General features: G+C 33.2%; 1 protein-coding gene across 1 annotated transcript in view; it reads right to left on the minus strand.

Annotated features, from left to right (window-relative positions):
* LOC131669114 (zinc finger homeobox protein 4) overlaps nucleotides 1–25,379 on the minus strand; it is a gene marked incomplete at its 3' end in the record, with an annotated part of 333,820 nt that overhangs the window by 97,657 nt on the left and 210,784 nt on the right. Inside the window, exon 4 of the mRNA XM_058943756.1 lies at nucleotides 15,113–17,907. Within this exon, the coding sequence (XP_058799739.1) occupies nucleotides 15,113–17,907 (2,795 nt within the window). The remainder of the gene's footprint in view (nucleotides 1–15,112; nucleotides 17,908–25,379) is intronic.

Raw genomic sequence — 25,379 nt, forward strand, 5'->3', positions numbered from 1 at the left:
CATTCACTTCAGAAGCTTGTTTTGCATTCTTTATTGTATCCAAATCAGTACGTAAACGCAGACGTTTGCTATATGCATACACGCGAGTATTTTCAACAGTTTGTCCTTGTTCTAAACAAATGTTACATCCAAATCTGCCGTTGTACTGATTTACGCAAAGGAAAAGAGCTTTTGCAGGTAAGTCCGCGGTACCACAACATATAGTTCCTCGAATTTTAACGAACCTCATTGTATCTTTGACGTAAACTTTAATACCTTCATACTCCATTTGCAAAGATTTTTTCATTGGGGTTAAAAATAAATTTGGGTTTGGTTTTTTTTCCCCAAACCATAAACCGATTAAAAGCACATTTTCTACGCGGTATCTTAGTTTATACGGTAGCTCTAGAATTATTAAGAAAAATCCCCAGATGCTATATTTGCTTGAATTAAAAATGTTAACACCGTCGGTGTACCATTGGAACGATATCGAATTTTCGCAAGACAAAATTTCATTTGATCCACAGAGATCTTTATATACACTACCATCATAAATATCACGATACGATTCGTCATTGCTCGTACGAGCAGAAATATCTTTGAGACTGTTATAAAATCCTGGACGTTGGTAAAAATTTTCTAATTGTGGTATTAAAGGGATTTCTAAAAAATAATTTTTGTCATCTGAATCGTTACAATCAGAAAATTCATCCGTATTTATAAACTCGTCATTTTCAATCGATTCATCAGTGTCTATGTTATAATCAGTATTATTTACCGGAGCCTGACATTTTTCACAGTAATAGTACTTATTGAAATGGTTCTGTTGATTAGCAAAATATCGTTCAAATTTATAGTACGAAGTTGGACAGCTGTGGGGCTCGATACAGCATATTGCAATCAATTTCAAAATATCAGCAATGCATACTTTGCTTAAGCTGTGACGTAATTTGATGGCGGCTAGGCATGTTACGAATGCCAACATAGTAATTGGCGATCCAGGGAACAATTTTTCATCAGGAGCACATTCTTGCTGATTATTTCGTTCAGTCTCGTCATCATTAGAAAAGCTGCTCGTGTCGCTGAAGTTATCGCAGTCGTCCTCGTCTTTATTTCTGTAGTTTTCTGAATTGAACAAGGGAAATTACACTTTGGCATTTAGCCTTTATAACAAAAATAATTAAAAGGAAAGAAATATATATATATATGAACCACTGATTATTCAATGCATTTATGTAATAATAATGCACAAAACACAATTTATTTCATGTCTGAGTATTAAAAAATCAAAAGTAAATTTCGTAAAATGAGAAGAGACAATCGTTTATGGCATAGGCATAATAAACTTCGTGTAGCTTGACTAATCATACAACTGCTTCGCGTCATATATTGTGCACTTATGTTAAACGTGTAGAATATTCAGCAAGTATACGGCTTTAAAAAATAAACTCAACACCAAACAGCGCATCATAATAATTATTATCACTCATGGTATGAAATATTTCTTAGTGTGCCTCAAGTATACGTACCATAATTAAACTTTGATAAATTTGATGAAGACACATTATCATCGCCAATATCCATGTCACAGCAATAAAAAAAATCATTCAAATCGGAACTTTCAATGTTAATAATGTTTCTGTTGTCATTCTATAAATGTTATGCTGATTTATTATTTATTCACAAAAATTAATAAAGATGATAATCTAGATATTACTCTGCCTAATGTCGTTTCGCCATTGAGTGTTATTTCGCTATCCGGACCACCGACATCACTTTTCAATAGCTTTTCCAAGCGATATTGCGTTTCAGAATTGTACTCTTCGAAAGAACTCCTCTGTTTCGGCATTTTCAATTATATTTATAAAAAAATTATCAATTCAACCTCAAAACTTAAATCTTACTATTGTAATATTTCAGGTTATTGATATTTTTTGAATAACAACATTCCATTTTTTTTTAAATTTCGACTGTCAATATTTGGCATAACCAAATAAATAGTGACATTTTGCGCTATGAGTTTTTGAACGAAAGAACCTAATATAGCCGCAAAATGTACGCGTTGATTTTGTGGAAGAACCATAAAACCAAGAGTGTAGTGAGCGTCGATAAGTTGGAGCCGGATACAGAGGAAGGCAAAGAGACATAGGTTCGCTATAATGATGGAAAACTATACAAAGCCAAGATTGTGAGAAAAAATGGTTAGTATAAAATTAATGATCAATCGGTTTAAATAAATTAAATTTTTTTAGAGATTAATCGAAATAGTGATAACACGCTCCTTTTATCAACTCATAAGAAAAACACTGATTTATTTTCGATCTAGATATCTCGGTAGCAAACGAAACTATCGAGACGTTATTTTTCTTAAATAAGCGAAATACTTTATATCTGCGTGATACATAAGTAATAACATTCAGTTAGCTTATACATTTGTTTATTTTACAGAAGATGAAAAGTACTTGAATCTGCTTAACGTGACTACTGACGGCGAAGTTTTAATGAAAAACAAAAATACGCACAAAAAAATCGCCGAAGCAGAAAGAAATTACTTAAAAGGAAAAGACAAATTAGAAAAAAGGAAAAGAGATGATAAAATTATCACAAAAAATAATGTGTTATTGAACACTAAAAATATTTTCGACAATCGTTGTCAAAAAGCAGTAGATGTAATTTCGGAGTTAAATAGGGATATAAGCCAGCAAAACTTTTCGAACAAGTCGAGTAAACAATCAACAGGCGTAAGTAATAAGAAGCGTCGATGCCAATTATAAGTATTTTTATTTTGTAAAGATATATAGTATGAATTCTTTGTTTATCACAGAATGTAGATGATGACAATTGTTTATTACAAAGTGATGATGAATCTGAAGAAGGATGTGTGAGCAATGATGAGGACGAAGAAGAAAGCACAGTTGAAACAGTGCTTCCACCAAAACGAAGCAGGAAAAAGCACTGGGACAGCATATATGACTGGACTACGAAAAAGGTGAATCCGTCGGTAATCAATAAATACAGCTCATGTAAATATATGGTAGTTAAGCTTTCGTGAAAAGTTGGCTTGACTCGTAAACGTATTTATTTTTATGTAGAGAACAAGATATAATTATTAATTTTTTTTAAAGAAAGAAAATAATCACGCAGAAGAAAACAGCAATAGACCGTCGGCAAGTAAAGCTCATTGACGGAACAATGAGGCTATTCCCAGTACACCTTTGCATCATAGCCCAATTTTGTATAACAGCACACCTTTACCTATAAGTCAAATTATCGGTGACAGCCAACGTGGACAGCTTTTGAATACCGGAATACAATCAAAGGAAATCAATGGCTATGACTCTGATGAAGAGGTTGATGATAACAGCCAATCTCCCAAACGTGTAGATAATCACATGGAAGAAGCTTTGGCAAGTATTTAAAATAAAATCTCAGCATAAATATGCTATTATATTAATATTTCATTCGTATTTCGATTTTTCTCATGAATGAATAATTTTTCAGCAACCCAATCACATTCATAACTCGCTACATCAAGAAATAGGAAACCGTTCTGATAGAAATCAAGTAATCCCCGAATTAACTAATGTTCAATTCTAAGTACCAAAATCAGTCTCTTATTTTCAATTATGGTTTCAGATACGCAGGCAAATTCAGCAACGAAACACACAACCAGTTTACGAAAGCGACGAAGTAAATTAAATGCAATAGGCTATAAATATTTTAAGAAAAAGAAGTAAGTGTTAAATTATAAAATAATAATATAAATTTTCTCAGGAAAATGAAGATCCGTTAACTAAATGCCGACGATCAGGAGTAGGGAAAGTGTTGATTTGCGACGATTTCCCTGAAGTCTGGATTAAAAAAGTTGATTTGACGTGCGTCTACAGATGGAAAAACAAACCAGAAGAAATGACGAGGCGCTTACTGAAAATTCTAATTGGAGTGAAAAATTTGAAAAATATGTGTGCTCGAGGACACTCCAAAAGACATGAGCCGATACCTATCGACATTGCAGACTGCGTCGAATGTAAATGCGATTAATTTTTATGTGCAATATTCATAATTTTTAATCATGTACCAACTAACGTTGAAAATACGTTTATTTCCATTTTCAGACTATGTCAACAAGAAGTGTGAAAAAGGCCTCTCCCCCGCAAAATTCACAACGGTAGTAAATCTGATGTGTCGTTCAATCCGGCACCCAAAATAATACTGATTTTTTTTTCATTTTAAATAACTTAGATGAGTTCTAGTGTCCTGTTAAATTATATTTTGTATCAAATTTATTAATAATTAAAAAAAATTATAAGAAAGAAAGTATTAATAAAATGACAGTATTTTAATAGAATTAGTTATTTTTGTTTGTTGTAAAAAAATCGAAATATTTGGATAACTATTAGAAATATATTTCCAAAAGTCAAGAAACTTTCATATAAACCATTACCAATGGATTGCCAAAGCATTGGTAGATAATATTCATATGAACTATTGGCAACATATTGCCAACGCATTAGGGAAACATTGTAATAAAAAAATATATAAACTATTATCGATACATTGCCAATAGAATCAAAAATTAAGGCTCACTTAGGAACTATTGGCAACATATTGCTAATCGTAATCAAGGCAGCTGTTGGCAATTGTATTCCCATAGCTATCGCCAATATATTCCCAATACATCTGCGATACTTTTTGCCAATATATGCGAGATACATTGCCAATACTTTTTATTTTCACGCGGGTATTTGCTTACAATTTCACATAGCTACAATAATTGCAGTGTTATGGCTATTTCACAAAAGTTAAAAGTTCCGTGGATTTGCCCATATCACATTATAAACTCTACATATAATTTTATACATAACGTTAGTGTTCTCCAGTTTTAGAGTTGAGTTTTTATTCAATTTTTCAATTGTCGATATTGTTCTTTTTCTAATTGGAATCGTTCAGATGTTATACTGTTTGAGGTTAAATGTAATAATGTATAAACTTGATTATGGAATACAAACGGTATCCTTTATATGCCGTATGCTATTGTCATCACTGTTGTTGTTCTGTGTGTTCTGTTTTATGTATTGTAATTTTTCAATACGTTAACTTGTATGTCATTCTATAAAGTCAATAAGATAGCCATTATTTTGTAATATTTTTTACGATTTCTATTCTATTATTACATGGAAACATTTGTCAGATAATAAAATTGCTTGTTCAACGAAGTTATAAGCAATGTTTTTCTTCGAATTGAGAGGATGGTTAGAGTGAAAGTGGATTACACGACCTGATGCTACTTCTTTTTTATGCCAATTTGTGGTTACTTTTATTTTATCTCTCATAATCGTTATGTCTAGTAAATTAAATTTACCATTCATTTGTTTCGATTTCTGAAGTAATTTGCAAATTTTTATCATAGAAGTTAAAAAATTTCATTACATCTTTCATTTGAATGTGTTTTACAATGAAAACAATGGCATCCATACGAGTATATCTCAAAGAAACTTTGGTTGTGCAATTATATGAATTTTTAAGTCGTGTAAGATAATTATTCTCTACATTATCTATAACAATATTTGCAAACACAGGAAAATTGGACAAATCCATCAAATTGTTTTCTTATAAAAATGTTGTACGTTTTACTCTAATCTCGAAGAAAATCTTACAGTTATGTGAAATGGATTATATTTTGCCGTCCAAACTAATTACTACCAATTTGTAAGGAACATTCGTAAATTACAATAACACATCTAACGAAACGAAAACATAATATGGTTCCAATAGAATATCAGCAAGTTTTTCTACAAATTAAAAACTGCTATCTAAATGTGATTTTGGAAGTGTAACATATTTTTTAAGACATTGTGTAAAATGTTTGCTAACATATACATTGGTCTATTAACTAATGTAATGATGGGTATAAATGGATCACCTTTTGGGACATCAGATCTGATTTTATTTTTCGAATCTTTATCGAACTCTAAATTATTCAATATATCCTAATTTTTGGATTTAATAATATATCATTTTTTATGAGGTTTGTCTATAAATTGAATTTTGATCCTAATCCTACGATATATGAAAACAATTTCTTCAGATTTTTTCCTCTGTTTGCAGATATTGTTATGAATGATTTGGCGAGTGATTATCTTGCTCGACTTAAACATGAATATAAGTTCACGCCTAAAGTTTCTTATAGATATGTGGACGACACATTTTTGATCGTAAAATACAATCAGATTGCGGATGTAAAGAAAGTATTCAACTCCTATGATAAAAATTTATTGCTATTTACTTCACAAATTCAAACAAATGATAAATTTAACTTTCTAGACATAACGATTATGACAGATAAAAGAAAAGTAATTACAAATTGACTTAAAAAAGAAATAGCATTAGGTCGTGTAATCCACTTTCCCTTTAATAATCCTGTCTATTTAAAGAAAACATTGTTTGTAACTTTGTTGACGTAGCCGTTTTATTACCCGACAAACGTTTCGATCATAACATTAAAATCGTGAAAATATTGAAAAATAATGAATTCATTATTGACTTTATAGAACAAGTCAACGTATTAAAAAATTACAATACATAACACAGAACACACAGAACATCAATATCAATGATAATAGCATACAGCAAATAACGGATACTGTTTGTGTTCCATATGAAACCAAAGTTTTCATGTTATTGCGTCGAATTTCAAACAATATAACATCCGTACGATTCCTATTGTGAAAAGGACAACAGTATACAATTATTAAATTAGAGAACGACCCCATTCTAAAACTGGAGAACACGAACGTTGTATATAAGCTAAAATATTCGGTTTTGCAAAGCATCATATGTGGATGAGACGAAACGGGCGCTAAAAATCCGAATTGATGAACATAAAAGGAATCAAAATGTTGTCGTGGTGATTAATATGTACATGACACAGTTTGCTCATTAGTTTGATTGGAATAAAGTTCAGACTTTTTTCTTACAGTGGATAAAATGGCTAATAATTGAAAGGATCCATATTGAAAGTGAAATAATTATTTGAAAGAAAGCGGATGTTAGAAATTTAAAGCAAATACATAATCCTATTACTACGGCTTTCCGTGAAAGGCTAATTTAATGTGTAAACCAAAATTACTTCCTATGTCCAGTAGACAATATATTATTGTTCTGACAGAACGGGTTTCCACCATTAATATCATGTAAACGTAACTATCAAATCTTTGTAATGTGCGCCAAATTAAATTATTGTTTTGTTTTGTTTTGTTGTTTCTCTGATTCATTGAAATTTTGAAGAGGTTCGCAAATCCACCAACGGAACGTCAACTTATGGTTTTAAATTCTTTTTTGACTTAGCCTTCATAATCGAGTACAACTTTTTATCCACATATAAGTACCATAATAAAGCCTTTTCGAAGTTATTCCTTTATCTCGTTTATTCATACATCCAATCCTATGGATTGATCGAATAAAGGTAATAGCGAAACTATTCGACTTAAATTAAATAATTAAATTACGGCAAATTAAATAATCGTTTTGTTCGTTGTTTCTTTTGTTTATAAAATTTCTGATGAGGTTAGAAAATCCGCCAACGAAATGACATTTTGTTTTCCTTTTCTTTAATTTACCTTCACGATCAAGTACAGCATTTATCAATATTTCAATATACAATAATAAAGTGCAAGTTGAAAAATTTTAATACTGCAATAATAAATAATAAGAAATAATGAATTAATAATAAAATATCATTCCAGGCATTGTCAGAAACCAAAACAATAGTCGTATTTGATTTAGCCGTACTATACCGTACTGTACCGTTCGCTTTCCATATAACCCAATAAATAAGAGCCAAGGTATAAGATTAACCATACCGTATTATACAGTGGTCATTAAGAATTGGATTATATGGGGAGCGAACAGTACAGTACGGTAAAGTATGGCTAAATCGAACACGATCTATTTTGCCGACTATCTACAAGGTATTTCTCGGCTAAGGAATAAAAATTATGCTGTTCGCAAAAAATATGGATAAATTATTTTTTGGATCAGTATAACTAACTATACCTATATACCAATTTTCAACTTTATAATTTTTCTTTTCAACGAAATAATAATAAGAAAAAAAAATTGAAACCCTCAATCGTTTTAATCCTTGTCTTTAGCTTTTGAATATTTTATTTTAGATTTGATTTGTTTAAACTTACCACGAGTCATTGTAGAAGAAACAATTTCACTAGATAACAGTGGGTCAAATAACTAATAACCTCTCTGAGACTTTCTTTTATTGAATAATTTTAAAATAACTATACCATGAGTGTCAAGATTTTGTAATTTCAGATTATAATTATTCTCTTTAGAAGCAGCAATTATATATTGTTTCATTTCGACGGGAAAAAAGGTTTCAAATAATTGAAAAGGCACGCACGCCTGTATATAAAATAAAAATTGTATAGAATATATCTATCTACGCATAAGTGAAATGATGTACGAATTTGTTCGTGAATTTTGCAGTGGTAGATAGAAACAAAATTTTATGTACAATTCAAGAAAAAATTTTTTCTCTAAACCTATAGACTACGAAAAAATTTTTAAGGGCCAAAAAATCGTAAAATTAGTAAAGGAACACTCAATTTTTTTCAAAAAATTGTGGCGTTCCCACGGTTCGACCATCCCCATCGAGATGGCATCGGTCAGCCACGAGCGGCAAGACATACGCTCGCTGAATATATAAGTCTGTATAGCGACTCACGCACTTAGAGCGTATGAGGCAGATGTTACCGGCCGTCAAGCCTCACTGACGAGTCCAGCCGGTAGCATCGGGACGAAACGCTTTCTTCCTTACCGACCGCCGAGTGTGAGCCTGGCTACCTCACACCGCACCAAATCTTTTACTGAGACACATCACACTTTCAATTACGCATGCGCTCCGACGTGCATGCACCTACTTCTTACACTAACAGCCAAAGTGGTGACCCCGACCGTGATGTGATCACGCAACAATCAAACCTTCTGATCTTAGTAGAGCTTGCTGGCCCACTAGGCCCCGCAGGAACACCTCCAACCTTCATAGGGCGCATCGCTCACCGCCACCTATCGTGGGAGCTATCACCGAGCAGGATGTCCAACGGAGAAGCCCACGCAACGCGGCTCGCACATCCCCTCTCGCACGGTTGTTCCTCCTCTACTATCACCCGTCCTCATCTGCCTTCAAATCTTTCTCTCTCTTGCCCGCTCCTCTTCTCTTATCGTGACTCGAGCCCCCGCCTCGTCACTAAGGGGGGAGTGATGTGGCGTTCCCACGGTTCGACCATCCCCATCGAGATGGCATCGGTCAGCCACGAGCGGCAAGACATACGCTCGCTGAATATATAAGTCTGCATAGCGACTCACGTACTTCGAGCGTATGAGGCAGATGTTACCGGCCGTCAAGCCTCACTGACGAGTCCAACCGATAGCATCGGGACGAAACGCTTTCTTCCTTACCGACCGCCGAGTGTCAGCCTGGCTACCTCACACCGCACCAAATCTTTTACTGAGACACATCACACTTTCAATTACGCATGCGCTCCGACGTGCATGCACCTACATCTTACACTAACAGCCAAAAAATTTTTACGTATTTTTCAAAAATTTGATTTTTTGAAATTTTCGAAAATCAAAATTGTTTCCAAAAATTCTGAAAAAATTTAACAGTATTCTTTGACTAATTTTAAGACATTTTTGTTCGTAGACATTTTTTTCTAAAATTTATAGTTTTTAAGAAAGCAATAGATTAAGATTTTTATAAAATTTTTTTATTCTCGTCGCCATTTTGGAATAACACGACGATGAATTTTTCTGAAAAAAATTCTTCTTAATGTTCAAGTGCCATGATCACCTCTGATCATAGTAAAAAGTTGATACCTTTGCGATATTATTGTAATAAATAGTACGCAAAAAATTTTTTTTCAAAAATTTTCACGTTTTTACGTTCCAATCTGCCATATTTTTTTTCTTGGTGTCTAATCGAAATTTCGAGCTCAAATTCTGAAATATCATCAAATTTCACGTAGGAATAGAGATATTGCATTATTTTTTTGGTCCGCTAACATAATAAATAAACACGTTGAAAATTTAGTAAAAATTCTGATCACCTGGGCGTTAATGGGTTAGGTAGTGTGAAGGGCATAAGAAATATTAATTTATATTATTATACACTTCTCGCATAAATTAAAGGAACAAACAAAATTTGTAATTTTTTTGACAATTTTCAACAGTCTGTATTTCAGTGAGAAATTGTCGTACAGGAAATGAAAAATATAGCTTTTGAAGCTTGAAAACTTTAGATTTTGAATCATTTTGTTACAAATTTTTCGTAACACCTGTAGCCATGCAATTCATGGATAAAGCACAAAACAAAAATTTTCCAAAATTTTTACTTTATTATTTTACTCTACGGGCATGAAAAAAATTTTTTTGCACTATTCGGATAGATGGATAGATGGACTAGATGGACTATTAGGATTTGACGTAGGTTGTTCGATCAATGGTTTTGTTAAGTCTATTTAAGTCCAGTAATGGTCAGATCATGAATTTTACTAGCTCGTGTTTGATAGAAAACACTTCTTTTGTGTATATCTAAAGTACTCCCTTGAGAATAAGAAACTTTGCAAACATTGCACTTATAAGGCTTTTTATCTGATTCCAACTGACTATCACTTGACTCAGTTGGGCTTACGGAAGGCGCAACAGTTATGACAGTATTATTATTGCCTTGTTATATAATAAGAAATATTAATTTATATTATTATACACTTCTCGCATAAATTAAAGGAAAAAACAAAATTTGTAATTTTTTTGACAATTTTCAACAGTCTGTATTTCAGTGAGAAATTGTACAGGAAATGAAAAATATAGCTTTTGAAGCTTGAAAACTTTAAATTTTGAATCATTTTGTTACAAATTTTTCGTAACACCTGTAGCCATGCAATTCATGAATAAAGTACAAAACAAAAATTTTCCAAAATTTTTACCTTATTATTTTACTCTACGGGCATAAAAAAAATTTTTTTGCAGTATTCGGATAGATGGATAGATGGACTAGATGGACTATTAGGATTTGACGTAGGTTGTTCGATCAATGGTTTTGTTAAGTCTATTTAAGTCCAGTAATGGTCAGATCATGAATTTCACTAGCTCGTGTTTGATAGAAAACACTTCTTTTGTGTATATCTAAAGTACTCCCTTGAGAATAAGAAACTTTGCAAACATTGCACTTATAAAGCTTTTTATCTGATTCCAACTGACTATCACTTGACTCAGTTGGGCTTACGGAAGGCGCAACAGTTATGACAGTATTATTATTGCCTTGTTATATAATAAGAGATATTAATTTATATTATTATACACTTCTCGCATAAATTAAAGGAAAAAACAAAATTTGTAATTTTTTTGACAATTTTCAACAGTCTGTATTTCAGTGAGAAATTGTACAGGAAATGAAAAATATAGCTTTTGAAGCTTGAAAACTTTAGATTTTGAATCATTTTGTTACAAATTTTTCGTAACACCTGTAGCCATGCAATTCATGGATAAAGTACAAAACAAAAATTTTCCAAAATTTTTACCTTATTATTTTACTCTACGGGCATGAAAAAAAATTTTTTCGAGCTAGATCAATGCATAGGTCATAGCCTGTTCATTTAGCTTCAATTTGCTTTTTGCAGGAGTGAGATACGACCATTTGTCTTCGAGATATCGAATTTTGAATGCAAAAGGATCTTTTTTCACTCAATTGTCGATATCTCTGAAACTACTGGTCGCCCAGCGAACGGACAGAGGATTTCGTTTTCTGTAGAAGATTTCCTACAAAAATCTGTCATGGTTGATTGGAAAAAAAAATTTTTTCCACCTGTAACGTTAACGTGAAAAAAGAGCAAAAAAGTGCCAATTTCCCTTTTTTTGATTAATCAACTGTATCTTCGGCAATATTGGAGGAAAAACTTATGTTAAAAAAAATTTTACAACAGTCTAACGTACCCCAAAGACTCCCCTAAATTTTTAGATCGATTGGTTCAGCGGTTTTCCTGGACCGATTGATTGAAATTTTGAAAAAATGAAGGGAACAAGATATTAATTCCTTAAACTTGACTTAATCTTTTTAAAAATCAACAATTTCATTTTTTTCGACTTTTTACTCAATTTTGAGTTTTCTCAAGATTGATTAACGAAAAAAAAAATCTAAAAAAATTGAAAAAAAAAAAACGTAAAATTTTCTTAAAAAAATATCGAAAAAATCAACAACAAAAAATGTGAAAAACGGCTCACCCTAAAGGCCATCCCTGTAACTTCCCGCTAATTTATTTTTTGTAAAGTTAAATAAAAAAAATTTTTTAAATTAAAAAAAAAATTTATTTTTTTTTTATTTCTGACCTGGCCATTTCTGGCTTACCTCGTTGATGCTATGGACATATTCAAACCTTTTTTTCCTAAAAAAAATTTTATTGAATAGAATTAAAGTCGATATCCAAAAGGTGCCCATGGTACTCATTGCGCAAAATTCTGAGCGATAAATTTTTTACGTTTTCTACAGAGCTATTACGTGACACAAAACAGTTTTTTTCAAAACTTTTCGACTTCTGGTAATAAAAACCAATCAACAGTTTTTTCATTATTATTTTTAACGAAATTACTCACCGTAGCTTTTAAATTCCAATTTATCCCATAATGCATCCCAGGCGACATTTATCTGCCCCAGAAGTCGCTCGGCTAATGACCTTTGTTCAGGAGGGGTACAGATATCGACAAGTTGGTGAAGAACTCGGCGTAAGTGCTTTGGTTTTACCTCGTACGTACAACCGATTCCGGGAAACAAATGGATACCAACAACGTGCTGGACAAGAACGACATCGAGCAGCGACTAGTCGAGATGACTGAGCAATCATTCGACAGGCCATCCAAGACCCTTTTGCTCCAGCAAACGTCATTGTTCGAAACTTCCCGAATCGTCAACAGTGACAACAACAACAACGACAGCCGCGAAACCTTTCTCGATCGACGGTTAGAAATCGTTTTCGCGAATCTGGACTCCGTGCTCGAACTGCTGCCCGTGGACTGATGTTGACCGTTGCACACCGTAGAGTTCGTCTGCAGTACGCTTACAACCATGTGAACTGGTCAATGAGAAATTGGAACCGCTTTTTTTCTGACGAGTCTCGGTTTTGCCTGCATGGTAAAGACCGAAGACCCCCAGCTTGGCGTCGTACAGGTCAACATTATCAAGAACATTTCATTCGTCCCATAGCTGCTTACGGTGGAGGATCGGTGATGGTTTGGGCTGCAATTTCACGGGATTCTCGTACTCCTTTAGTGATTGTTCGAGATATTCTCAATGCTAGGCGTTACATTGACCAAATCTTGCAACCTCTCGTGTTACCGTTAGCAAGAAACAGGAGAGGATTTATTTTTATGCAAGATATTGCTAGGCCTCACACAGTGAATATCACCTATCAATTCTTTCAGAGGAATAACATTAGATTGTGAGGCATCCTGCAATGAGTCCTGATCTGAATCCCATAGAGCATGTCTGGGACATATTGGACCGTCGATTGCGTCAAAATTATCCCCATCTGAATAATTTAGCAGGGTTAGAGAACGCTCTGATAAGAGTATGGTATCAGATCCCTCAATGGATGATCCGAAATTGCATTTCAAATATGCGACAAAGGTTGCAAGCTGTAATTAGGAGTAGAGGCGCGAACACTCGATACTAAACACATTACACACTTTAGAAAATGAATTTGGAGTCGTAAAATACTGTTGAGCTGACGAACCACGGGGTCTCATTTTTTCCAAAGAATCTAACACACGCGCGTAAGCACAAAAGAAGCGTAAATCCGACCGTGCAACTTCCACATGGTATGCTTTGGATAACGCTAATGCCGGCGGTAAATCAGTAATCAATCAAAAACCTTATTTGTCTTGAAAACGAAAAAAAAAATTTTTTTTCCAATCAACCATGACAGATTTTTGTAGAAAATCTTCTGCAAAAAACGAAATCCTCTGTCCGTTCGCTGGGCGACCAGTAGTTTCAGAGATATCGGCAATTGAGTGAAAAAAGATCCTTTTGCATTCAAAATTCGATATCTCGAAGACAAATGATCGTATCTGACTCCCGCAAAAATCAAATTGAAGCTGAATGAACAGGCTATGCCACCTATGCATTGATCTAGCTCGAAAAAGTTTTTTCATGCCCGTAGAGTAAAATAGTAAGGTAAAAATTTTGGAAAATTTTTGTTTTGTGCTTTATCCATGAATTGCATGGCTACAGGTGTTACGAAAAATTTGTAACAAAATGATTCAAAATCTAAAGTTTTCAAGCTTCAAAAGCTATATTTTTCATTTCCTGTACGACAATTTCTCACTGAAATACAGACTGTTGAAAATTGGCAAAAAAATTACAAATTGTTTTTGTTCCTTTCATTTATGCGAGAAGTGTATTTATATATAAATATATAAATTATCTCAAAAAAAATATATATAAAAGAAATATATGAAGTAAAGAGTTAAAGATAGAGTCAACTAATATTGTATAACGAGTTTGATAAAAGACTATTATATTTTTATTTATATATTATATTTTAAATCAGTACTATCATTTTTAATATTGTAATATAATTTTTTATAATAAATTTTAAAGCTAACATTCGTTTCTTAATAGCCTATGACAGTGAAAAGCATTTACAAAATTTATGAGACTTTTATGAATATCTAATGTAGGTGAAAATAATTGTTTTAAATTTTGTTAATTAATTAGATTGATAGAACATTTCTAATTTTGAAGCAATGGAACTATTATTGAATGTTGAGAAATACATGAGATCAAACAGAATAGCATAGATACAAAATAAAATTGCGACCTATACGAGATCACTTAACTCTATATATGTTAATGCTAAAATTGTACGTTGTTTACCAAAAAAAAAAAATTAATTTGTTGATTATATCTTCATGCAATGTAATTTTCTATTGTATAAACGTAGTCACAACTTTCATCATTTAAAACTTTTTGTAAATTGATAATTTTATTGAAAATGGAAAAAACACAAAACTACAATTAAAGTAATTTAAGATTAATAGATATATTTTTTATTTAGTTACTTACCGAAGCAGCTTGTTGTGAATGCTGTACATTAAGATGCTGTTTTGTAAGTAAATCAGACTGTGTTGGTGAAGAAACATAAGCAATATTACTTCCATCGAAATTTTGGGGTGGTAACATCATTGGTACCAAGGGAGGTTGCAAATTCATTGCTGCTAACGCTGGTACGTTGATGCCCATTGGTAACCCCATCATACTCATCATCAAACTTGGATACTGATGGAGTTGCTGTTGTAGATGTGATGCTGCTAATGCATTAATGCACGCAGCTTGTACTTCAGACATATGTTGAGCTAATGTTAAGTGAGCTTGTTGATGTTGAATGGGATTTTGAGGAATGTTGCTTAAAACTGTAGGTGTTACTGAACCTGTACTCGATACGGGTGTATTACTTAATGCTGGTGTAGTATTTGGTGTGGTAGAAGTTGCTTCTGGTGATTTATTGTTTATTTCTTTGTTCTCTGATGAATCATCTTTTTCTTTGTTCTCTGATAAGGTGTCCTGAATATGAAATAATGTTGGTATACTACTGATAGGTCCAGTCGTTGTTGACGATGATGTTGCAGCCGTCACAATGACAGTCTTCTTTTCATATTCACATTTAAACTGTTGTGCATATTTTTCAAGGAATTCACGCGGAACTAAATCACGATGAACTTCTTCGCAATGCGCTTTGAGAACCCATACACTACTAAAGTCCTTATTGCAATGTTGACAAGTACTTTTTTTAATTTCTGGAATAATGTCTTCATCACCAATATCATATTGATCTTGTTCTTTTTCATGGCAAAGTTGATTTTCAATAATTCGATTTTGATAATCTGTATTTATAGACTCTTGAATTGGCATTCGATATGAAGTTACATTTTCTTCTCCTTCTTTCCTTTGCTTTCTTTGATGATTCTCGTTAAACTGCATGACTAAATCAAAGCCGAAACTTTCAAGTAAATGCTTGTATATTTGTGAAGTTTTGTGTTTTGGTTGATAAAACATATCTTGAGAAGTCAGAATACTCAAAGAACTTGGTGATCGTATATTTTTTTCAGATAATCCAGTTGACGATACTGATGGAGGTGGAGTTTTTGATGGTGATATTAATTCTTTCTGAGATGCTGTGATTTGTTGAAAAAGTGCTAGTGGGTTACTAAAAATGCAGTACATTTGTTGATGATTAGACAGCTGCTCTTGAGTAATGAAAAGAGCACTACATTTTGAACAAGAAAACATGGAAGTATTACTTTCTAGATTATTACCACAAGATGGACTATTAGGATTTGACGTAGGTTGTTCGATCAATGGTTTTGTTAAGTCTATTTGTCCAGTGATGGTCAGATCATGAATTTTACTAGCTCGTGTTTGATGGAGAACACTTCTTTTGTGTATATCTAAAGTACTCCCTTGAGAATAAGAAACTTTGCAAATATTGCACTTATAAGGCTTTTTATCTGATTCCAGCTGACTATCACTTGACTCAGTTGGGCTTACGGAAGGTGCAACAGTTATGACAGTATTATTATTGCCTTGTTCTTGCATAGCTCTTTTTAGTTTATGCAAATGACTAACACTGTTATAATGCACAAGCAAGATATTTTTTTGCGTGAAACTTTCTTTACATACATCACATTTGTATGGTCTGTTTGGATCTAAATATTTTTCCATGGGATAAGGCATTTTTTCACCTTTTCTGTGCAACAGTGTTTTGTTGTGTCCAGTTAAATAACATTGCCTTGTAAAAGCAACTTTACACCTGTGACATTTAAATTTTCGTTCAGGATCATTGTAGGAATCTTCGGCTATGGATTGACTATTAAGATATTCTTCTAATAATTGATGTTCTTTACGCAGTGGTGGTAAATCACTAAGATCGTTATCGTCATCGTCACCAGCTTTTGATTCATCTTCATGAATATGTTCATTACTAAATAATCCTTGTTGTCGAAGAGCTTCTTCCGTCAGTGCCTGTAATAAAGGATGAGAACTTATTAGATTTTGCTTGTATTGTGCCAATTCATCTTCTTGCAGTTCTAAGTGAGCTGTTTCCAAATGACGATGAAGTGACTGCACAGATCGGAAAGAACGACAACATATACTACATTTGGTAGCATCTCGGATAGCATGATACTGTGCATGTTGTTGTAGTTTATCTAATGTTTTAAAAGCGAGACTACACTGACCACATCTATATTTATAAACATGTTTTTCACTAACAGCAAGAGATGGCATAACTGTTGAATGAGATTCTCGATGGTGTAATTGAAGTTCTTTTACTGATCTGCATATTCTTTGACAAATATTACACTTTGATATCTCTTCTTCTTCGCCAATTATTTGCTCTAGGTTTTCCTCTTCCTGAGATTTACTGGGCATAAGAAGTTGAGATGTACGGCAAGATATTGACGCATTTGAATTTGGAGGATTGATATTTAACCAATGACTTTGATCTACAAGGTGTAAAAGTCTTTGTAACCCATCAGTGTTTACAGAATGAATTTGCATTACATGTTTTTCTAAATCAGAACGATGTTTGAAACTATCTTGGCACAGAGGACATAACAGTTCTAAGTTCAATTCATCTTTGAAAGTCGTGTTAATTTCGTTATTTTTATGAACATGTCTATCTTGCAGGTGGTTTTTGAGTTCATTACTTGTAGATGCTTGAAAAGAACATAACGAACAAGTTGTATCTTCAGTTTCTATTTCTTGATCCTGTTCTTGTTCTTGATCATTATCTAAATCTTGATCATGTTCTATCTCTTGTTTTATTTCATTACCACAATCGTTGTCATCTTCGCGACGTTCTGAAAAAAACCAAACCATTAATTGCAAAGTTTAATATTTTATTTTTAAATATTTAAAAAAATTTTATAAACTAATTTAATTATAATAGAAAAAAGTGCACTGTATGAATAAACGAAGAATCAATTTTCTTGAAAACCGTGTAAGCAAATTCATACAGAGCAATTTAACAAGACGACTTTTACTTCATTTCAAAAATAAAAATAGTACATAAAACTAATATATAAACATAAATTCTAGAAAAAAACAATAGATACTGTTAAATATAGTATTGTTAAGCCAAAGTTATTGTATAAAGTGTAACGGAGAATCTCAGCTAGGCCGATTTTGTCCGTCTGGCTCTCGCAAATGTCCGTGCGACGCGCCAAGTGGAGAGTGTGTGTGTGTGGTACACATACTCATGTTTGGATTTTTGTTTACGAGGTGCTGTACATGGACTGAGCTAACGGCTGGAGTGATAGAGATAGCGCAGAAGAAGAGGAAGAGAGAGAGAGAATGAGCGCTCGAATCGCGGAAAATTCGAGAGTCTCTACTAGGCTATAAGCAGAGGAAGTCGCGCGCTCGGATTGAACCGAAGGTCACGGTTTTTCCGAAGTTAGCCTCGCGATCTCGTCGACGATTGTTCGTTTTCGGAGACACGCCCGGTGCGCGGGTGCGCGCGCGAGCAGTTTCTACGTTGCCGCAATACCGAGCAACCAATAAAAAGGAAAACAACGACAGCAGCAATCATTGAGTGGAACAACGGATTGAGGCAGCAGTATTGTGAAGCGAACGAGAGGACGAGCAAGAAGATAAACAGCTACAATAACAAACATCAGCGAGACGATCAGTGAGAAGGAGCGCACCAGCGACGTCACACTGCAGAACGTTCCAACCGTCGAAGAGGCTGAAGATCGAGGTCGGTGCTGTGTTTTTCTCTTGTTTCTCTCTCTCTCTCTTGCATGTTTGGGCGCCAGCTTATGGGTGGTAGCGCGGCAGATCTGCTGGCTACCCCGTTGATAGATTAACGGCGGAGAGTGTTTTGTCGGGCATTTGTTGTAACATTTAGTTTTAGATAGGGAATCGGCAGGCTGATCAGCCACCGACTCACCTTCGCGTTAGGATTTGTTATTATGCCGCTCGTAGTGTATAGGCGTAAGATCGCCGTATTGTAATCGATTGTTGACGATTAAAGGATTAGTGTGTTAATCCGCTGTTGTGCTTATTCGCCGCTGTATCACTCCTCATCCCGACTTCGAATCTGTGCATTTAACGTGTTTATGCTCGACACGTTATTCAGTCGTGGGAACGTCTTTTGCTTCCCCAATCCCCGAATAAATAATTTGTGCGGACGGCCCCAAACTACCCAGACGGGAACGGTCACTAAATATCCGTTACAAAAGTAAGTTTTTTAATTATTTTGATGAAATTTTGTAAAACAGCCAGGAGTTAAAAAGTTTTTCTTAGACATATATCTGTACTGTAGAATCAGTTTTCGCAAAACTGACGATGAGATTAGCAATTACTATCTTTCCCTCATCGGGATCCTCTCGACATATAGCGGACTTAGACCGTTATAGCTATTCTCATTCGAAACCTCTTTAAATAATGCAAACTACAAATATATCTCCTAATCATCGACTTTAAATCAATTCGTTTGCCATATTTAACCTTTAGTTATCACACTTCTGGCGTCAATCTTGACTGTTATGCTGAGTAGGCTTGTATACCAGCCACATCATCATCTACTTTAAATAAACTAATATGCTTTTTGCAAAAAAATTATGTTTGCTCTTTCAATATACTTTTATAATATACTTATATATTTAAAGTTTTCAAAATTTACGTTCTTCCCCCGATTCTAATAATTATCTAAAGAATATATGAGAATTTTTTCGGATTTTTTGAGCAATTTTTTGATTTTACAAAAATTGATCAACAGCAAAAACAAAAAATATTCTTAAAATCCTTTTCAAAAATTCCATTGTATTCCTTATATAATTCCAAGAACATTTTCTTTCTTGGTACTTTTTCTATAAGCTTATAGTTTTTGAAAAAAAAAATTCATGTACGTACATAATGGAAAAGTTAAACATTTGAAGCGCTGTTTTGGACAACTCCAGGTAAAGGTTGATCCGGGAATCATATATACGTTAAATCTAAATATTCTTTTTACTGGTTACTAAGGTTCCAACATAATTACATACTGTAACGGTCCAGTCTGATTTAATTTTTTTTTCGTTTCCAACCACTAAACTGCTACCTGTCATGCATAGGAAAGCTGAGGAAAAGCGTTATCAAAACTACGGCGCTATCTCGCGTGTACACATAAGTGTGTTAGGGCAATTCATTAAAATCAAGACCATATAAGGAGCGTGACGTCAGAAGCGTGAGACATTTATTGTTTACGTGTAAAATCAATAATTGCAAAATTTTTTTAACGAACAAAAGCATTTTTTCAGTCAATTTCATTGCGCTAATCTCGAATCTTAGGTTGTAATCATTTAATACGCATTTGTTAACTTAATTTAATTTGCAAGTAAACATCGTTAGTAATTTTGCAATTAATAAATATGATGCGAATTTGAATATATAATGGCAATCCTAGCACCTTAACAATGAGAAGCAAGACTTGGACACTTTGATAACTGATTTTCAACAGTGTTATTAATAAATAAAAAATTTATAATTAATTCTAATAATTCAAATTGCATTGCGAAATAGTGATTCAACTATACATACATGTAAAATTACTGATAACGATTGTCATCCGTTTGTTGATTTTATAATGGCAAAAAGAGTAATTTGCGAGTTATTTAATTATTATTCAAAATCCGTTTGTTAAATTGGTGACTTTAATATTAAATAATGTTCCGCATTATCAGTAAATTTTATGTTATTCACTTATCTAACTTTAATCGCTTATAACTTTAAGAGGCGATTTTTCCTTGAAAAACGACTTATACTAAAAAATTCGTCACCTACGACTTAATTTTTTAAGTTACCAACTTCTAATTTCGAGCGAATCATTTCGCGATCCAACCTATTCAAAATTTGGGCAAATATTAAAAATACGTATGGGCCACCAAACGTATAAAGGAGCCTCTTTCGCTCGTCGCTGCGGCAAGAAAGACGTACAATCCTACCTTGTTTAGCAGCGTGAGCACTGTTTGGAATAAAAACTTAGCTATTTACTCACATCTAATTTTATTATTCAATGGTTAGCTCTACTATTCCCTTTGCTATATAATAATCTAAGAGATCAACTCATAAGACCCTCTCTCTTATAAGGAAAAAGTAGCCTTAGGCTATCTACTCCCCTAATAAAATTAATAATGTCTAGAAATTGGGCTAAGTATTTGTTGCGGCATTGTCAGGCCATTTCTCGACAGATGCAAGAATATTTATTCATATTTCAAACGGCCCGTCGAAGCAACGAACTGCGTGAATGACACTATGTTCGCTATTCGACGATCGAAACAATAGCTATTTCAAAGTACGTTTGCGTGTCAACTTTTGGCTTTCTCTCGGAAACACGATTATAAATATATCCTAGAGTCTGAACTTTAGATATTTAACATAGGATAAGATTGAACGTCACAATGCTGGAAATCTTTTGTAAACTTAGTTTCGAAAACAAAAGATGTGAAAAATTTGTGTATTTTTAAAATTTCATTACCAGGAACAGTCAGCGTTCAGGTCCTTGAGGTGAGAAGACGTGTTGAAATTGTGCTCTACTCGAAAAGCTATAGTATTAGCAAATCAAGTGAAATGATAGTTGAGTTTAAAATTCATTAATGGTACTTCAAAACAAAAGAAAATAACAGTCGGAATAGCCACTCAAACAAGGAACGACATGTCTATTTTTAATAAAAACGAAACTGAAAACTGGAAAACTGTAAATAATAAAAGACAGAGAAGGAGCTCAGAAATACAACAATTTAAGAAACGACAAACACGATCGTCAGATTACTGACTAAGTAACAGAAGAAACAGGTACGAAATACTGCAAGAAAATACAGAAATTTAAAGTGACGAAGAAAACAACAAAACAAATAAGTTGAAAAGCAAATCCCCTCCGATTTTCGTTTACAATAAGAAAAAATCAAACCGATAGAAAATCTCCTAAATATCATAACCAAAAAAATTACACCTTAAAAGTGATAGGACAAAACAAAATTAAAATTCAATCAACAACTTCGGAAAAATATTTGCCAATTATTACCGCATTGATAGAGCACAACATGTAATTTTACACTTACCAGCGCAAAGAACATGAAGGTTTCAAAGTTATTTTAAGAAGCATTCATCCGTTAGTTGATATAGATGAATTAAAAACAGGCATAGAACACGCATATAAAATAACAAATATTTATAATATAAGGCATCACATCACAAAACTACTATTGCCGCTTTTCATAGTTGAAATTGAACATGATTATAAAAGCCAGAAAATTTATGAATTAAATCGACTATTAAGAACGGTAATCAAATTCGAGCCACCGAACTTAAAAGAGAAATTCCTCAATATCAAATATGCCAAGAATATAAGCATACAAAAAACTATTGTTACAAAAGCGTGTGAAATATGTTAAACAACATCAAATTAAAGAATGTCCTATTAAACAAAAAATAAAAGACTAATATGTGCAAATTTCAAAGAAAATTACACCGCAAATTATAAAGGATGCCCAGTAAAAACTATTTTCTAAACTACGAGAAAAAAAATTAAATCAAAACAGTATTCAAGTTCATCAAAAGCCAAATTCAAATGTAAATGCCAACGACAATAGTGTTAGACCAAACATAACATATGCACAGGTAATATCAAAACAAAACGATCAGCGTGAGATAGAAATATCAAAATAAACAGTTGTTCAAGCAGTGCTAAGTATACATACCAACGAAGTGAACATAAATAATAAACTCGAGCATATAATGGAGCAGTTAATGCAAAGAATGGATATAATTTTAAATCATTTAACTGTACTACTAAACAAAATGGCATAATGAGCTCTCGAAAACTCACTATCTGAAACGCAAACAATCTTATATAGAGGCACCTTTTATTAAAAGCATTTTTAATCTATGAAAATATAAACATTATCGTGATATCAGAAACACAATTTACTTGCAAAAATTATCTTAATATACCAAACTATACTGTACATAAAACCAATCATCTACTTAATAAAGCATACAGATGTTCTACGATTATAATACAAACAAAAATACACCACTACATCCATACTTACACTATAAAAAGCTATTTACAGGCAACCAGTATAATCATCAAGGATAAAGATGGACCGATAATAATATCAACTGTTTAATATCCTCCAAACAAACCAATTATAAAATAAAACTGGACTGACTTTTTCATTATACTAGCAAATAGCTTTATAGTAGGAGGCGATTATAATGCGAAACATCCTTGGTGAGGATCAAAATTATCAACTCTAACATACTGTTGTAGTCACTATTAAATGATTACTACGAAATATAAACTTAATAAAAGAAACTAAACTATATTTATTAAATCAGAAACAGTGTATGTAGAATCAGTTTGTCGTATCGACTGACTGGAAAAATAGTAAATAACTAAATCTAATAAACAAAAGTACTTAGCATCCAAACATTCGGGAGAGTTTATATCGAATATATTACATTATCCCCGACTTTTTTATTATCGTCCTGACAATCTATAAAGATATTTAGAAAACTTGAATGTAAAAATTCGAATCTTGAACTAAGATCTCGGTTATTCTAAGCGAGTTTATTCTTCCGTAGAAGTCTGTGCCTTAAAAAACTTCAATCTTGAATCTTGAATCTTGAATCTTGAACCTTGAACCTTGAGTTTTTTGTGTAAAGTTGTGTGTAATGTGATGGACTTTTACAAGTGTGAAGAATTAGCATGCTGTGGACCTCACCTTGTCTATTACTCTGGCATTTGTTCTATGTCTCACGGAAAAATAAATACAGTTTAAAAAACCGTGAGAAGAGTAAGCGAATTACCTATCGTGATATGCTGCTAATTTGTCAATGTGTACAATCTTCTTCCTGTATTTTGGTATTTGTTGGATGCAGAAATCTACATTATTGATCTTCTTAACGATTTTATATGGCCCTTCCCAACTTGTTTGAAGCTTTAATGTCTTCCCTTTCACTCGACGAGGGTTGAAGACAGAGCAGAGTACTGTATGAAATACTACAAAAAAATTATTATATCCAGATATCCCCTGAAGAACCAACATACTGGACTACAGATATAAACAAGCTTCCGGATTTGATTTATTTTGCTATAGTAAAACGCATAAACAAAAATTATTCTGAAGTGTCATCATGCAAAGATTTATTATCAGATCATTTGCTAGTATTAGTTACCCTACACCACCAAGTATTTAATAAAGTAAATTATAACATTAAACTCAACTGAAAAAGTATGTTTTTTACATGGAAGAATGCAAACGTGCAAGGTTCCTCTTAAAACAGCTAATAAAGAAAGCAGCATTAACTCACTCAACGTAATTCTAACTGAAAATATTAATCAATGCTCTACTACAAGATATAGAAATAAAACACAGTAAATCACGTCCACTAAAATAGCCTCAAAAACCAAAGGAAAGAGATTGTTAAGAACAAGGTATAAGATAACTAGATCGAGTTAAGACAAAACTAAAGTAAAAAGAGCATCCAAAGATCTAAAGAAAAAGTTATACGAAGAAAAAAACACACAAAGATGGAATTTTCTCAAATCATTGAGTCCTACAGAAGCAACAGATTACTCATTATAGAAAGCTACTAAACGACTTAAAAGACCAACTATACAGGGTGTGCTATTTTAAAGGAATCACCCCGAAATTTTCACGGTTAGCGTTCTACAAAAAAATTGTTTAGACAAAAGTTGTTTGCGACAATGAGGGACACCTTTCCCAGAAATTGGATTTGACTTTGAGATTTATTTTCGAGGTCATTTGAAGGTCAAAGTCATTTTTTTAATAGGAACATATAATTTTGATCCCGGATTCGGAAAGAGCGAGAAATTCTACGTTTAGATAAGGTATTATGTGTAAGGGGGGATAATCCCCCATCCGCGTAAGGTCATGTAGGGGTCAAATTTATTATTTTCTTCATCTATGCACAGGGATGATCGGGCAAGGGTAAGATTAATTGTAATAACCCAATAACTTGCTAGTAATATCTTGCTCTCCCAACCCAATAACTAGACGGTAATATCTTGCTGTAGCACGATATCGGCCTTGACCGTCAAAATTACCCAGGGAGGCTTCGGTACCCAAACGACGTAAGAATCCGAATCATTGAACGAAGAGAGAAACGTCAACCACAAATACGCGGAAATCGTCGTCGCATTATGAGATAGAACAACGATGATCCACGAATTCTCGTTGTTTTGGCAATGGTTGATTTGGATCATCATATCTCTGCGTGAAATTTAGAGACGTACTGGAATCCCAAGAACAATAGCCGGTAGAAT

Source organism: Phymastichus coffea, unplaced genomic scaffold, assembly GCF_024137745.1.
Source record: "Phymastichus coffea isolate CEN01 unplaced genomic scaffold, Cenicafe_Pcof_1.1 PCOF00007, whole genome shotgun sequence".
Lineage (NCBI taxonomy): Eukaryota > Metazoa > Arthropoda > Insecta > Hymenoptera > Eulophidae > Phymastichus > Phymastichus coffea.